The sequence below is a fragment of the Rousettus aegyptiacus genome, unplaced genomic scaffold (assembly GCF_014176215.1).
Source record: "Rousettus aegyptiacus isolate mRouAeg1 unplaced genomic scaffold, mRouAeg1.p scaffold_m13_p_7, whole genome shotgun sequence".
Lineage (NCBI taxonomy): Eukaryota > Metazoa > Chordata > Mammalia > Chiroptera > Pteropodidae > Rousettus > Rousettus aegyptiacus.
The window spans coordinates 70,618,783-70,635,493 of NW_023416310.1; the positions used below are offsets into that span (position 1 = coordinate 70,618,783).

Genomic DNA, 16,711 nt, shown 5'->3' on the forward strand with positions numbered 1-16,711 from the left:
CCCGATGACACCGAGCCTCGGCGCGCCCTGGGGGTGACCCAGACAGTCCCTGCGTGTCCCTGCAGTGGCCGGTGGGGACAGTGGCATGTGCTGTCACCTGACACCTCTGGCGAGGTGTGGCCCGCGGGGGCCGTGCTGGGGGGGGGGGGGCAGGGGGCGCGGAGGCCGGCACGAGTCGCCGCCCCCTTCCTGTCCCGCCCTCCCGCCGGCCTCTCCCTGGCGTGGCCGTTCTGCACACGCGCGCAGCACAGCCCGGCACGTCACGGACCGAGCCCGAGCGGGGGCGAAGCCCGCAAAGCTGAGGGGCTGCCGTGGGCCGGGCGCCCCTCACCGTGCTCGACCTGGAGACGCCGCCCTCCCGCCGGCCCTGCCACTGGCGGCCACCGCGCCACAAGTGCGAGTGGCAACGCGGCCGGATTCAGTGGCCTGGTGGCGCCGTCCACCTCTAAAGGCCCAGAGCCGCGTGGGGGCGCGCCTGCACCCCGCACTGAGGTCAGGGAACCCGTGCGGCTCACGGTTTCTGTCACATGTCACAGGTCCGTCACCAAAATTAACAAGAGCCCGAATCAAGAAGGAGGCCCTGAGAAAAGAGACCCACGAGGACTCTCGCCTGAGTTCCTGGGGCGGGGCGGCCGGGCCCCGGGGCTCCGGGCGGCCGCCCTGTGGGGCCCGGCGAGGCGCCGTCCAGACGCGGCTGTCGGTGTCCGCCGGGGCCGAGGCCCGGGCCCGCGTGTCCGGCTCACCCACGCAGACGCTCCGGCGCCTCCGACGTCCACGTCTTTCTGCCGGAGGTCGGAGGTCGTGAAGGCTGACTGACCAGGCGGGCGCACCCCCTCCCCGCGCTTCCCGGGGGCCCGGCAGGCACCGGCTCGAACGCTCGGCCGCCCCTGTCGGCAGCGCACCGCAGGCCGGTGGGCGCGGGCTGGTCTGCACGCGCTCAGAGGACGCTCGGGTAGCCTCGGGCCGGCCCGAGGCACGGGGAAGACATGCACTTACGGTTCCGGAGACGGCAGACTCGGCGGGGGCCTCCTCTGCGTTTCCGCGCAGGCGGGCTTGTTACGGGCCCTGGCGGGGGGACTCGGGAAGGACGGAGGGAGCAGCGCGGGCCGCGTGCGAGTCTGCAGGCGGCCGCCCGCACCACACGCCCTCCGCACGCGGGCGGCTGTGGGACGGGCGTGCGGGCCGGGCCAGGCAGCCTGGCCGGGGCGGGGAGCCACAGACCCGCCCTCGCTGGCCACCGTCAGGGTGGGTCTGGCCCCCGTGCGCCACCGTGGTCCCAGTCCCTCAGACGGCCGGGCGCCGTCTGCCCACAGCGCGCACGCGCCTTGGAGGAGGGCGCCCTGGCGGTCAGGGGTGGGCCTGCTGCACCCCCAGGCTGCGGGAGGCTGCCACGGGCCAGCTGTGGACCGGGGGGCACCCCTCCGTGCAGCAGGGCACAGCGCTGTCGGGGTGCTGACGTGGCAGCCCCCCGGCCCTGTCTCCACCCTCCTCTGAGTCATCCCAGTGCTAGAGAAGGCGAACCCCCGAACCAGCCCCAAACGGGGGCCGCTGGGCGCGTCCACTCCCTACCCGGAGGGCCGGGCTCTCGGCCGCCCGACTGCTGGGCCCCTCTGGTCGGCCTCACCAGACGGTGCATGGTCCACGCGGCCCAGAGCTGGCCGCGAGGGCACCCCGCCTCGACTGTGAGTAGCTGTGACTTGGTCGTCAGGGGGACGTACGTCAGCTTGTGCAGACACAAAGCGAGAAGGTGCCAGAGTCGGCCCGGCAGCACGGCCAGGCCCGGGCCGGGGAGGGAGCCTGCCCCGTCGCAGCAGCCTGGCGTGTCCTGTGGCCCCGCGGCCTCTGGCCGGCCCGTCGGGGGGCTGCGTGGCCATGCCACGCAGATCCTTCTAGAAGGGTCCTGGGCGTGACGCGCTGAGCTGACGACCGGGACCCCGCACGCTGTGTTTTGTGGCTGGGAAGGTCACCCCAGGGACGCAACCCCGGAGCCCCGCCCCGCCCGCCCCTCGCCTCCCCCCGGCCCCCGCACGGCTGCGGCGTCTGTCACCAGGCCCGTCTCCTCGCTTCCAGACCCGGAGCGGCAGGGCCACCCCGCCCACACCTGCGTGTCTCCACACCTGGACACCCAGCGCCGGTCATGAAGTCGTGCCCCAGAGGCCTTCGTTCAAAACGCAGTTTGTGACAGTTCTGCTGTGTGCCAGGCTTTTTGCACGTAAAGTAAAGCTGACGATCAAATGATGAGCATCGACATGTCTACGATTAGTTATTTGCTCTACCGTTATTTTTGGGACTGAAAATTTAACTTAAAAATTGGTTTTGAATGCTGAGTGGTGTTTTTTATTGAGCAAAGGAAAACTAGGGATTTATCTTACTCAACACCCAGCAACTGCAGGTGGGCACGCCCCAGAGCAGACCCCCCACCGGTGTGGACGCGGCGTGTGACGTGCTGGCCACCAGCGCCTCACTGGGACGCCCCTTCTGACGGTGCCTCCGGCTCACACGCCAAGCGAGGGACCGTCTGTTTCCAGGACCCCGAGTTAGTCCTTCTCAACTCAGTCTGGTTTCCAGGTCAGGTTTTGATTTTGGAGTTAAAATAACCGACTCGCTTTTATCCAAGAACTAAAACGTTATAAGAATAAGAATTCTAGAGCGCTCTAAAAATTACAAGCTGAAACTCAAAAGCTTTGAAACGATTGCTCTACAAACAGAATAGTTCACGAGAAAAAGATCTTATTTTGAGAAAGTTTATTGTTACATTTTTGCAATAATAGATGAGGCACAACTATCTCCTGCTTCTCCAACATCTCAATAAAAAAGACGATAATCAAGAATAACAGTGAAATTAGGATAAAAAATTACAAAAGCCTAAGGTTTGAAGACAAATGACTACGATCTATGTGTAAGAAAGCTGTAAATGGTTTTAGCTCAGCCTTGCAAAGTCACCTCCCTCCCCAGTCAGCACGAACCACAGAAGCCACTCGGCAGGCTGTGTGGGGCCCAGGGCCGTGCTGGTCGGGGGCCCAGCCTCGGGGCCACCCAGCCCGCCTCCCAGGCAGCTCAGCCCAGTCGGCCTCTCATTACTCACGCGGACGTGAACCGGCAAGTATAGCAGACTGTCAAAGGGAGAAGGCGCTCACGGATGGGGCCGGGAGGCGGTTCAACGCCACCGGGTCCACCGAAGGTGACGGCTGCAGGCCCCACCTGAACCAGAGCCTCGCGGAGTTGCCGGGAGACAGCCTGAACCTGACCAAGCTGAGGCCCAGCGCGGTGATGGCCAGGGCAGCCTCCCCCCTCCCCTCGCTGCCAGAGGGAACTGTGGTTTCGGGCCCGCCCTGACGGGGCCTGCCAAGAGCCCTCTCCCCTTGAAGCCACATCGCCGGCCTGACCCTGGGCCACAGCCGGTCATTTGTGAAGAGCCACAGGAACCATTATGAAACCAGCCACGAAAAGAGCTGAGACCCTGGTGACCACCGCCGTGCGGCCTGAGCACAGAGAGCATTTCACGTGGTCCCCTGGGTAAAGCAAGGGGACTCCGGGGGTGACTCGGGGCAGGTCTCGTCCTCCACTCTCCTCTGGTCAGCACCGGCCACGAGATCGAGGCCACCTGGCTTGCGGACAGTGAGCAGAGCAATGCGGAGGTGTGGGGCAGTGTGCCCTGAGGACCAGACCTAAGACGCGAGCCTGAGCCACGGCGACACCCTGTGCCTGCCATGGAGGACGCTCCTCAGCGCTGGGCAAGCGCTGAGCACACGGGACAGACTTTTCAGTAGAGCAAGACACGGCATGGGCTGTAGTGTGTTTCTACAGACGGCGAGGCCCCGGCAGGAGGTGGACCAGCGCCCCGAGCGTCGGGTGTGCCGGCCCAGAGCCTCCTGCAGGCGCGCACGATCTGCGGGGCTGCCTGCTGCACCTGCGCCGTCAGGGGCGCGAGCCCTTGCCCAGGACCGGGATGCAGGCACGGCTGTCGAGGCACCGGGGTGCTGGCAGTGTGAGGGACAGAAGTCTGGGGGCGGCGGCCCCTGAGAGGCTGTCTGTGGGGCGGGCCCAGCGGCTGCGAGCCAGCAAGAGCCGTGCTGGTGACTGGCCACGCGCGGTGGCCAGCCGGCAGCAGGGCGCTCGCCACGGCGCCGCAGGGCCACGCTCAGTGCGGCGGCTGCCGGCATCGGAGGGCGACCCGGGGAGGGCGGGGCGGGGGTCAGGGACCAGCTCCGCCGTGAGCACGGGGGACATTCACTGTCGGCACGCCACTCCTGCACCTGCCCGGCCTGAGCTGGGCGCCGGGCGGCAGGCAGCGTGACAAGGGGGCGTTAAGGCAGGCCCGGCCGGGGGGCTCCTGCCCCCTGCAGCTGGGGGCCCTGGGCTCGTCTGACGTGCCTGCCCGGGCCCCGCGGGGCACGGCATCGGAGTCGTGGAAGGCCACTGGTTCGCCTTGGGAGGTGGCACCGGGACCCCGGGGGGGGCGGGCGGGGGGCTCTGCGTTTGGTGGCAATGGCCCTGGGCACCTACGGGCTACTTTCAGGCGAAGCTTTCGGGTTAGTCGGCCTCACTGAAGACGTGCGCGTCAGAGAGGACGGCCGCCCAGAGGCCCGCGGGCCGCACGGGCTCTCAGTAGTTTGCCCGCCCGGGCTCAGTAGCTCGTCCGTGTCCGCGTCCTGCGGCCCCACTGGGGGCAGCGGGCGCGGGGCTGCGCTCACTGCAGCATGATGTCCTTCAGGTTCTCCTGCAGGATGGTGTCCTTCACCGCGTGGAACACGAAGCGGATGTTCTCGGTGTCGATGGCGGTGGTGAAGTGGTGGAAGAGCGGCCTGCTGCGGTTCCGCCGCTTCCGGTCGAAGCACTGCACCAGGTGGCGCTGGACGTCCTCCAGCCGGTGCGGGTCGCCCCGGAAGTCCGGGAAGTGCTTCTTGATGCTCACGGTCTTCACCTTCTCCACCAGCAGGTCCATCTTGTTCAGGAACAGGATGATGGAGACGTTGAAGAACAGCTTGTTGTTGACGATCGTCTCGAAGATGTTCATGGACTCCTGCAGCCGGTTGGTGCGCCGGTCCTCCATGAGCACCTGGTCGTACTCGCTGGACGACACCATGAACAGGATCGAGGTGATGCCGTCGAAGCACTGGAACCACTTCTGGCGCTGGGACCGCTGGCCGCCCACGTCCACCATCTTGAAGGGGATCTTCTTGATGACAAAGTCGTGCTCCACGATGCCCTTGGTGGCCTTCCTCGCCAGCAGGATGTCCTGCTTACTGGGAAAGTAGTTCTGCAAAACACAGGACGCGGAGCGGTTGAGGGGAGGGAAAACTGAGAAGACAAGACGGGGCGGAAGGCACGGTCGGGCTGACCTCTGCGCGACGTCGAACCGAACACCAAAAGCGACTTCTCTCTGCGAAACGGGAGACTTACCACGGAGCAGAACGTGAAGGGATCAAACGGCTCCTTTCGAAACGAAGGGAGGCCGAGGAAGTTACCGGAATCCTCGGCGTTAGGCGTAGAGTCTCATCCGGTCTCTGCCCCAAAGCCACCTTTAACTGTTCCGGCGTCCAGAGCGCGTCACGCCAGGACCGTGCTGGGAACTGACTGAGCGCGGGCCCGGCAGCGCTGCTGACAGGCGCCCTGCGACGCGCCCCACGATGCGCCCCGCGAGTCGCCCCTGGAAGCCCCCGGTGACCTCCGCCACGCGCGGGAGCCGCGAGCCAGCGCTGCAGACGCCCGCGTCACGGCCCGGGGTCACTCGTGCAGCCACCTCGCCAAAACCCAGCAGGGACGGCGACGTGTCCGGGACCCAGCTGCGGACGCGCAGGGCGGGCAGGGCACAGAGGCACCGCTCCGACGACGCGCGGGTGGCGGGCAAAGCCCGGGCGCCGTGGGACGCCGAGGGGAGAAACGGTCCAGCTCCTCCACACGTAAGTCCAAAGAACGAGAAAGATGGAGGGAGGCCCTACGGGTCTACAGACGCGTAGGGGACGTGCAGCGACGGCTACGCCCGCCTCGGGGAGGACGCTGGCTCGAGCGGCTACGACGAGCACAGCCGGCCGGGAGCCCCGAGGCGACTGGGCGCTGGCGGCTCTGGGGGCTGCCTGCCCACCGCAGGTGCAGCGCGGCACCGGGGTGATGGCCCCTGCAGTCCCGCCTTCCGGGGACACGCTGTGGGCTCCTGGTGGCCCGAGGACGCGTTCGCCTCTGCGGGGCGGGGCGGGCGCCGACAGCCCTGGGGTGCCACGACTCCTCATGCTGTAGGAGCCTGAGTTTTCCACGATGGAAACTGAAAGGACCCCCCCCCCCCCCGTGCTCAGGCCCCTTTACGGGGATCTGGGCGAAGAGACCCTTACAGAGACGCTACCCGACACCTCACTGAGCAGTGACCGAAGGTTTGCAAGCAAGAAAGGGACGATTCTCCATGGGAACGAGGAAGCCGCCCCAGTGAGCACGTGCACCCCTCCACCCCAACACAACAGGGGAAGGTCCCCAGGCCGAGCCCCGGCTGCTTCGGTCTCCACGCAGACGCTCGCGGCGCGCCGGGGGTGGGGTGGGGGGCGGGGTACTCACCAGCTGGCCGATCCGGTCCAAGTTGTCCAGGAAGTACTTCACCGACTCGCCCTGCACGGGGGAGACACACACAGCTCAGTCCCGGCTGCGGGGCCCGGGCCCGGCAGGCAGAACCCGGGTGGGGACACTGTGGTCGCCGTGGCGACGGGAAGGCGTCCACGGGCGTTTACGGTTAACTCTCCTGAGCCAAAATGGCCGTTTCTCTAGCTCCAACCCCCAGATTCAAACGCAGACTCTGGCACAGTGGCCCTGCCCGGTGCCGGCGGGTGCTGGGCCTTCAGGCCAGGCTACTGGCCCTGCCCGACGTGGCTCCACTGTCCAGGGACGGCACCCGAGTGAGGGTCTGGGCCACGTCCCCGGGAGGAGTCCGGCTGCTGACGAGGTGACCCACTGTGCTGCTCACGTGTCTCCCGCAGTGCGCCTGCGGGCGGCAGAGGGGCGACGGGTGTGGCCTCTGGACACGGGCCCGGCATGCCCAGGGCGCTCCGCACAGCCGCAGGGCCGCACCCGCCTCCGACTCGGACGGCCCCAGTGCCGCCTGCGTCCCCCGGGCGTTCTCTGGACTGACCGTCCAGGCAGGCTGCCCCCTGGCCGGAGGCGCACCTCGAGAACGGCCCAGGCCGTTTCGGGAGAGCCGGGCCACCCGAGGCAGCGGCACTGGCGGGTGCACAGGGCTGGGTCTGGGGGCGCCCGGTGTTGGCCTAAACGGAGGTGGGGGCCACTGAGGAGCACGGTGACGGTTCCCCAAAAAGGAGGGTGGTGCAAACATGCCCCCCGTGACACGAGGGACGAGCTCTCCTGGGTCCCATGGGTCCTGGGTGCCGGGAGACGCATGGGGCCGGTCCTGGACGCCCCGCTCCTTTGGGGGTCCACCTCGGTGCCACACTCCAGGGAGCACGCAGAGGGCCTGAGGGGGAGGCCGTGGGGAAGGCACGCGGTGACAGCGCCGGCCCGCGGCCTCGTGAAGGGGGGGCAGGTCCCCGGTTTACCTCCCGCCCATCCCCGACAGGCCCAAGGGAGGACGGAGGGGCGAGTTTCCCTTAGTGCAGGTCGAGTCGACCTCCCCGTTTTAAAGCGCTCGCCTGTGGGACGACTCGAAGGCAGCGTTTGTGTACGGGGATGGAGTCACGCCGTCCCCGCCGGCGCCCGGAGGCGGTGAGCGAGGCGCCGTCCTCCTGGGCTCCTGGACGCGGGTGCTGTGGCGTGGACACGGCCCTGGCCGCCCTTCTGCCCGGGCAGGCGAGAGGCCCGGGTGTGAAGGCTGGAGCTCCGGGGTGGAGAGGCTCCCCGCCTCCCCACCTCCCCGCGGCGGGGACGGGGACACGCCGGGCCTGCCCCCCTGCCGCCAGCGCCCCCGCTTTGTCCGCACAGCCTGTCTCCTCCCACGCGGACAGGGAACAGCTGGCGCGGAGCCGCCGGCCCTGAGCAAAGCGACCTGCTTCACGACTCGCTTCCCCTGAAACGCCTCTGGCCTCCCACTGCCCCGCGCTCAGGGGCCTCCGAGTGTCTGGAGGCTCGAGGCTGACCCCGCCCGCACGCGCGTGGGGCGCCGCCCGCACTGAGGGCCGGGCCGCCAGCGGTGCAGGCGCGTCAGGGCTGGCGGCCTCACAGGTCGACAGTGTGCCCAAGCACAACCCCTCATCCGCGGGTGAATACGGCAGGATCTGGAGCCCCCAAGACGGCGCCCATCCTGTGCAGGGCACGACCCAAAGGCACCCCGCCCGTGGAGAGCCAGGAAACGGCCCTCAGCCTTGAGAGAGAGGAGGCCCAACAGAACCAACTCGAATAACCCAGACGCCGGAATTCCTAGACAGACTTTAATGCAGCTATTGTAATTACGTTCAGTTAGGTACTAGAACGCTTATCATGAACAAAGACAAAAAATCTTAGCCGTAAATGGAAACTATAAAGAGAGCCAAACAGAAACTTCAGAACGGAAGTGTATGATATCTACAACGACAGATTTAATGTACAGACTTAACGACAAACTGAAGACACAGAAAATGAGCGGACTTTCACCTAAGTAACGGAAACGACCGCACCCCCCGGACGACGGGACGGCGCCTCGGCACCTGCAGGCGGCTGCAGCTGCAGCACCCCGAAACTGGCCCCACGACAGAACAGGGAGAGTCTTTCTAAAAAAGCAGAAAACCTTCCAAATTTGGTGAAAGACATAGATGTACAGATTTAAGAAACTCCACAAATTCCAAACACAATGAACATGGAGACGATCATACCAAGGACATCGGACAACACACTTCTAGGTAACCCACGGGTCTGCGAGGGACCACACGTCTCCCACGGGTCTGTGAGGGGACCACACGTTTCTAGTCCAGCGTGAGCGCGTGGAAGCTGTCACTCCAGCCCGCACAAGGAGGAGGCTGGACAGACCAAAACCCAACTGCTCCCCTCAGATGCACAGAGAGCGAGGTCACAGGGCACTGCGGCCCCCCAGGCGCCACCCCGAGCGAAGGCGAGAGGCGAATGCAGAGCGCGGCCGCTCGCTAGCAGCCGGCGCCGGACCCCGTGCGCCGCGCGCCGACACAGACAGCAGGACACGTGCCGGCGGAAATCGCAGCGCGAGGCGGCAAAGCAGCGGACCCGGCCTCGGAGATGGCGGCGGCTTTAGGATGGACAGACTGGAAATGCAAAAGAATCGCCACTAATGTGCTCAGGGCGCTCACGGGAAGACCGGGCAACGTGCGAGACCAGAGAGAGAGGTGGTCACAGCTCACGTGACTACAGCACGACAGCGAAACCCAGGCGCTAACACCGGCGCGGTGCGGGCGCTGCTCCGCACGCTCGAGGCGGAGACTACTCACTCCCCAGCACCAAGGCCCGCCCTCCGCCCCCCGCCGCCCCTGCCCCGGCACCCGCTAGCCCGCACTGACTGATCTGTGCGTGCGGCTTTGCCTTTTCTCGATTGCACCTGGACGGGAACATCGCAGCCAGCGACGCCGAGAGCCTGGCTCTCCCGCGCTCGGCGGCGTCCACCAAACGCTCGATCCTCGCCGCCGCCGAGCCGCGGCCCGGGCCGTGACGCACCCGTTTGTTTGGCCCCCCGCGCTGGGGCCGCTGCAGAGGAAGCTGCTGTCCAAGTCGGTGCACGTGCTGGGTGGGCACGGCTTCCGCCCCCCGTGGGCCGTGGGGTAAGCACGCGCCTCGTTGTGGAAGAAGCTCCCACACGGTCTTCCGGGACGGCTGGACCACCGCACGCGCCCACCAGGGCCGTGGGAGCGGTCCCGCACACGTGCGCACCAGCCTTTGCTCCTGTCGCGCTTTCCGGCCGATCCGGTCTAAGTACTCACGGCGGTTTCGGTCCGCATTTCCCTTCATCTGCGACGACCCGGCGGCTAGCGGTCCGAGCACCCTTCCACGGCTTCACGCCGTCCGCACTCCCTCCCGGGTGAGACGTCTTCACAGCTGCCACTCATTGCCTTGGATCACTTTGCGACTGTTGAGTGAGAGTCCTTCCTACACTCTAGACGTGACTCCTTTGCCGCACATGTGGCCGGCGAATATCCTCTCTCACTCTGCGCCTTGTCTGTTCATCCTCTTAAGAGCATCTTCTGCAGAGCAGAAGTTTTGAATTCTGATGATGTGAACACTGAGTTTTTTCCAACAATAATTATTTTCTGTCATAGATCGTGTTTTTGATGACATATCTAAGAACTCTTCACCCAGGTTTAGGTCCCAAAGAGTTTCTCAAATGTCATCTTCTCAAAGTTTGATATTTTATGTTTAAATCTGTGATGAGCTCGAGTCAATTTTTGGATGTGGTGTGAGACCAGGGCGAGGGCCTCGCCCCCAACGCGTGCGTCCCCGTCCCCGCTGTCCCCCCCCCCCGCACATGCGTCCCCGCCCCGCCGTCCTCCCCCCACGCAGCTGCTCCGCGCTTCGCCCCACCCGCCGCGTGTCTGTCTCCGTGCTCCGCCACAGCCCTGGTCACGGCACCCACGCAGAGCCTGAAGGGGCGCGGCGCGCTTCCTCCCAGCTTGCTGTGCTGTCCGGTCGCCGGGCTGCGGGAGTGGCTCTCCCTGTGGCGTCTGGAGCAGCTAGACTTGTATTCACGAAAGGTCGCGCTGCGACGTTAACGGAAGCCTGCTCGGCTGTATGGACCCTGAGGAGCGGACGTCTTCGCTGTGTGCGCCGAGGCCTCTGGCCACGAGCACGGAGCATCTCTCCACGTGCTGAGACGCGCTGATTTCTTCAACGAGTGTCTTGTAGTTTCTACCACACTAGTCCCATATGCGGTTTGCTACATTACACCAAAGTATTTCCCTTTTTAGGGGAGCGATTGCTAACGCATTTGTATTTCAAATTTTGTGTTCATTGCTAGTGCATAGAACATTAATGTGCTGACTGTGCGTCCTGTGACCTTGCTGGACGGACCGACCAGCTCTGTGACTCGGCAGGCGGATCCCCCGGGATCTTCTGCCGCCTGACAATGGGACGGTTGCGCCCCGTGCGCCTCACGTGTCCTTTCCTGTACTTCTTGCCTTATCGCACTGGCTAAAACGGACTTTTCTGAAAAGTGAAAAACCTCTTCACTGGGAACTGTAGAGCCGTCTGGGGAAGCCCGCCCCGTCACAACAGTAGGACGAGGGGACCTCGCTGCCCACGCCACCGGAGCTGCGCGATCGAGGGAGCGCGGAGGCACTGGACGCCCAGCGCACGTCTGGGAACTCCCTCGCTCAGGCATCGGCCATCGCAAGACAAACGGGGTGAGTCAGAAACCGGGTCCTCAGGCTCTTCTGAAGCTACGCTGAGTCCCGAGGCCGGTGCTGCGCAGCACAGGCCTGGCCCCCCGGCTGGAGACTCCGAACGTGAGAAGGGCACCCGGTGACTCGGCCTCGTCGCGGAAACTGTCCCTGCCCGCCCACGCTCCGGGAACCTCCGGGCAGCTTGATCGCCAGAGCCAAGGCCGAGGGGAGGGCGGGGGGCGGGGAAGCCCTGCTGCGGAGGGTGGCTCGAGCGCGGGGCTCAGGGTCCGGCACGCCTGCTGCCCGACGGCCGACGGCCGGTGGCCGGGTCCTCTCCCACTGTCCATGTCCCGCCTTGGGGAAGAAGCGGAAAACGTTGAAATGACTGAAAAGATGGTGAACCGTGGCTCACCCAGGACTCCCAGGCGGGGAGAGACCAGCTCACCAGGTGGCGGGGGCTGGCCAGGGGGGCGCGGCCCCTCGTCGGGTCCACAGACCTCCTTCCCCGCCAGCGCTGCGCCCCTCGATGCCTCCCGGTCACCGTCCGGCCGCCCCGCCCCGCCCCCAGGCCCCAAAGGGCCCTTCTGCCCCCGCCCACGCTGGTTCTGCCCACTCCTGGCCAGTTTGCCCCTCGTTCCATCGCAAAGACACAGGGACGTGATGGCACGTCGCAACGCTTCTCGCGGACGCCGCCCGGGAGCCTGTGACGTCCATCACACAGCGCACGCCCCACGCATCCTGCCATCGTAAAACCTGTCGCTGCCCCTTTAAGTCTTCCCAGCCCCCGCCCTCGGCTCCCTGTTCACTTCCTTCCCCAGGCAGCTCCCCAGAGCTAAGTTTAGCTGCCACCATTTCTGATCCTGCCTCCAGGGACGGCCCCGGGCCTCCGGCGGTGGGGCCGTCCCTTTGCTGGAAGGAGAGCCATGAAGAACAGCTGTCAACACCCCCACCCCCGACGGGGTCCCTCCTCACAACACTTTCTTTTTGGGGGGTGGGGGAGGTCACTCTCCTGACCAGCTCGCTTGGCCCGCTCCTGCCTGGACGGGGTCAGCGCGGTCAGCCCTCACAGCGCACGACTCATTCTGGGGCAGCTTGTTGTCCTGGACCCCAAACAATAAAACTGAAACCAGTCGGCAGAGCAGACAGACCTCGCAGGACGCGCCCTCCTCTCCAGAACCCGGACCTCAGGCCTGGGGACTGTGCCCAGCAGCCGGAGGGGGGCCTGCAGCGTGGGAGCGCGGGGGCAGGTCGAGCCCCGGCCCCCGGGTCCCCCGCGCGGGCCAGCTCATCCTGCGAAACCGGAATGCTGATGCCCAAGCTGTCCTCCGGCGGGCTCTGAGGAGGGGCTGACCTCCTGCCGCTCAGTGCTCAGGGCGACTGCCCTGAGGACCAGGCCTGAGACGCTGCAGGAGTTTGGAGAGCGCGTCCATGGCCGTGGCAGAGCTCGCCAACTAAATTTCTAGGACAGAAACAATTCCCACTCTCCACAAACGTGCTTCCAAGCCAGCTTCTCAGCCAGAAACGCAAACGCAGCGCCACTCGATTTACAGTCTGGCAACCACGGGCTCCCCTCACGGGCACGCGCATCTGCTGAAGTCCGCCCTCAGGAGCCGTTGCCGCGGCTGCTGGGAGCCAGGCCGGGCAGACGGCGGCCCAGACGGCTGCACTCATGCCTTCTTAATTTTCTTTCTCTTGACTTTTGCCAGACAAAAGCTAAAAATGTTTACTCCGTCAAATCCATTCTTCTTTCCCTTTAGTGGTTCTGGCCCTTGTTATCGTGTAAAATGTTCCATTATTAATTCTACTATAAAATAGATCACATTTCCACCCTAGGCCATTATGTCACTGACTTACAAACCCTCCAGATGCAAAGCATCATGGCAGGTGGGTCTGTTAAAATGCATATTCACTACTTTTCTAAAGGAGTAGATGTTCAGAGGTCTGTAAGTATGTAGTAACTATTCACGACTAATGAACTGAAGAGGAAAGGCCAAGGTCATGAGCGGGAACACATGGGTTTCTCACCAGTACAGGATCCAAGAAAAGCAAATGCCTCAGCTTCCTGCTTCTGTGTCTGCGGGCAAGACGGAGCCACCTCAGAGGAAAACCAGGGGTGCCAACCCCTCCAGGGCCGGGGTCGGGACCCAGACAAGCCTTCGCAGACTAAGTTCCTTGCCCTCGAGTCTTGGCTAGGCCGGCCCTTCCATAACTGTCGCTTCGGGAAGCCTGTCTCAGCATCGAACACAGGGATTTGGCTCGAGGACCTCTCCAGCGCCTCCTGCTTCCCGACGGCAGGGACCCCTGTGGTCACACTCGGACAGCCAGTGCGGTCGGAAAGACTGAAAGCTCACTCGTGCACAGACAGCACCAAGCCATGACCAGGAGGGGAGGCTCCGACCCTCTGCCATCTGAAAGACAGCTCGATTTTCTCCAGCAATTACTGAAAACTAACATTTCGACCTATCCTATAAGATAAAAATGATGTATTCTTTGTATTCATGCATGCACACACGCACGTCTAACTATATACGTGGTTAGATAAGAAACGGTGGCACCCCTTCCATGGGCCACGACGCAGAGATGTAGACACTGTCGGGACACGCGCCCACCTGGTGGGTCTCACAGGCATTACGATGACTGACCAATGCCGACCTCGAAAGGTCACACGCCCAGCGACTCCATTCATGAAGTGTTGCCAAATGATAAGGTTTCAGAGACGGAGAACAAACGAGTGGCTTCCGGGGATGCGGGACGGTGGAAGACGGGGCGGGGGCTGCAGAGGGGCAGCGGAGGGGACCTCTGTGGTGACAGGGCGGTCCCGAGTCTGGTCCCGACGGCGGTCACCGGTGGTAACGCGACAACCACAGGCACGGCGCCAACGCCAGTCTCGCGGTTCCACGCGGTGCCGCAGCCACAGAGGAGGCAGCCGCCGGGGGGAACTGGGCGCAGGACGCAAGGGACCTTCCTGCGCATCCACAGTTACCTCAGAACAAGCGTTTTAGAAGAGCGTTAGAGAAGACGAGCACCTGGTGACGGATGAGCCTGAGTGAAGACAAGCTCGCTCCCGACAGCAGCACAGAAGCGAAGATGTCGACAGCGACTCACAGGATAAATGAAAATGGTAATCGACATAGGAAAAGAACCACTAGTCATGGAAATGTCCATGACCAGGCTGCAGTGGGCCGAGAGGACGGGGGCGCGGAGGAAGTGGGGGTTCCGCGGGAATGGGAGGCCGAGGGAGCGGAGGTCCCCTCCGACGCAGCAGCGGCAGCAGGCGTGCGAGCTGGGAGGCGGACGGGAACTACCAGTGACTTCCGTTTTCACTGATTAAACCTCAGTTCAATCCTAGCTGAGACTTTAGGGCTCCGCCGGTCCCCAAGCAGCGCGGAATGGGGCTGAAGCTGTAACGGGGTGTCCCTCCGCTGCTGCGACCTTGCCCTCTGCTCGTGACCTCTGCTCTTGGCGGGGCTCACGGTAATGGAGGTGACTGATCCTGCGGATGGCCGGGTGGCCTGACTCGAGTCCCCAGGAGAGAGCACCCCGAGAGGTAAGACACTAGACGCGCGGGCACGGCTGGGGCCGTGGGCACAGGGCTCCCCCACACGCTCCACACTCCGCTGGCGGCGGCACCCAGGGACGCCGGGGAGCCACTCGCAAGGCAAGAGGGACTCGCCACCCGCGTCCCGATTCTGAACTACGAGACAGAACACTGGGCCCCGGATCGGCCCCGGGGCTGACGCCGCGGGCGCCCTCGGGCTGGAGGGGCGCGAGACCAGACAGGAGACCAGACGCCTCCATGCGCCTCTCCAATTCTAGGACGCGCAGACCCGCGCACTTCTCATCAGCATCACGCTGACGGGAGCCACCGTCCTGTCACCCAGGATGCAGCTGCCAAAGCGACCCTACGAAAACATAAGTCAAGCCGTGTTACCTCTCTGCCAAAGGCCACGTCCGGCCCGCGGCCCCTCGCTGGCCCCACAGAGGCCCTGCTCTGGAAAGCTGTCCCCTCTGGCCCCACCGCACGCTGGCCCCGTCGCGCGGCGGCCTCCTTGCCGCGCCCCGGACCACCACGCTTGCTCCCACCACGGGCCGGACGCCCCCACGCTCCCGGACGCCCCCGAAGCCTGCTCCCGCCCCCTTCAGGGCCGGCTCAGATGCCACGCAGGGAAGCTGCATCAGACAGGGCCAGGGCCACACGCGGGGGCTCCAACGGCGTGGGCCGGGGCCGCCTCTGCCACGCGCCGCACGCTGCCGCCACGTGTGGGTTCGTGCTGACCGCCCACGTTCCAGACGTGGGAAGCCTGTGCAAGGGACACAGGCTGGAGTGGACGTGTCCAGGCATCTGAGGATCAAGACCCCGAACCTCGCCCCATGGCTATGCCTGACCAGCGAGCAGAAAGCACGGCCTGGCTCCGTGGTGCGCTCTCGACGCGGTCACCACGGGAGAAGGGGACAAAGGCGGGAGACCCGGGAACCTGCCGAAGAAACCCTCTGCGGCCACCCTGCCCCCGCCCAGGCCCCCGCTGTCCACGTGCCTGCCCGAGTCCCGGCGTGACTGTCCCTCAGACGCGAACACGCGCGTCACTTCGTCCCCTGCCTGCCTCCTCCTGTCACAGAGCCAGTGGCACGCGGGCGCGGGTCTGCCTTGTCTGTGTGCTATTTCCCCAGGGCGCGTGAGAGTGCCTGACGGGGTGGCCGCTCCACGAACGTTTGCTGAATGAATAAATTCCATGTAAAAGTTAAAAGCAGTGCGACGGGAGACGTGGCCCCAGGTGCCCACGGCACGCGCGGCGGGGGCGTCTGCGCCCCCGAGGGGGTGGGAACACCCGACAGCCGCTCCACCCTCCCACCCAGCACCGCCTCCCCGCCCCGTCGTCCAGCGGAAGGTCCCAAAGGGGCCCCGGCAGCCTCCCGGTAGGTGCGGCCACGTGACCAGGGCTGCTGGGTGCTGCTGGCAGGAAGTCGCCCTAAAAGGAAGCGGGTGACTCTCCTTCCACCCCTCCCTCGTCTGGGACGCAGCCAAGCACCGAGCCTGAGGAGAGGAGCCACGCGACAGGCCACTGGCGAGGGTCTGCGCGGGGGCCCCCGTCACCCCGACCTGGCTATTCCTGAACTGCTTACACGAGGGAAGAAAGTCACCGCCGCGCTGCGCTTTCCATCACACGCCAGCAAAGCCCCCCGCGGCGCTGCGGACACCCAGGGACACTCGCCCTCCGCCTCGGACAGCGGGCGACCGCCGGCGGTTCTAGGGAGAGTCTCTGAAATGTCCCAAACTGCACCACGAGAAGCATCGGCGACGAAGCACCGCCCTCCTCGCGGCTTCCGGGGTCTCCTGTCTTCCTCGGCCCTAAAACCTGGGGTGGCGGCAGGTGAGCAAAGCTGTGCAAAAGACCAGCAGGGGTGAGTCACGAGACGTGAGGCCGAGCACCAAACCACTTCTGCCGGCTCAGGTTCTGACGGCC

General features: G+C 65.1%; 1 protein-coding gene across 2 annotated transcripts in view; it reads right to left on the reverse strand.

The window, feature by feature from the left end:
- Positions 1–2,728: 2,728 nt before the first annotated feature.
- The window catches only part of GNA12 (G protein subunit alpha 12), a 50,244-nt gene continuing 36,261 nt past the window's right edge, over positions 2,729–16,711 (reverse strand). For both annotated transcript variants that reach the window (XM_036224484.1, XM_016166098.2), the window contains 2 exons: positions 6,547–6,597; positions 2,729–5,260 (listed from right to left, as the gene is read on the reverse strand). In XM_036224484.1, the coding sequence (XP_036080377.1) occupies positions 4,691–5,260; positions 6,547–6,597 (621 nt within the window). In that variant the 3' untranslated portion in view covers positions 2,729–4,690. The remainder of the gene's footprint in view (positions 5,261–6,546; positions 6,598–16,711) is intronic.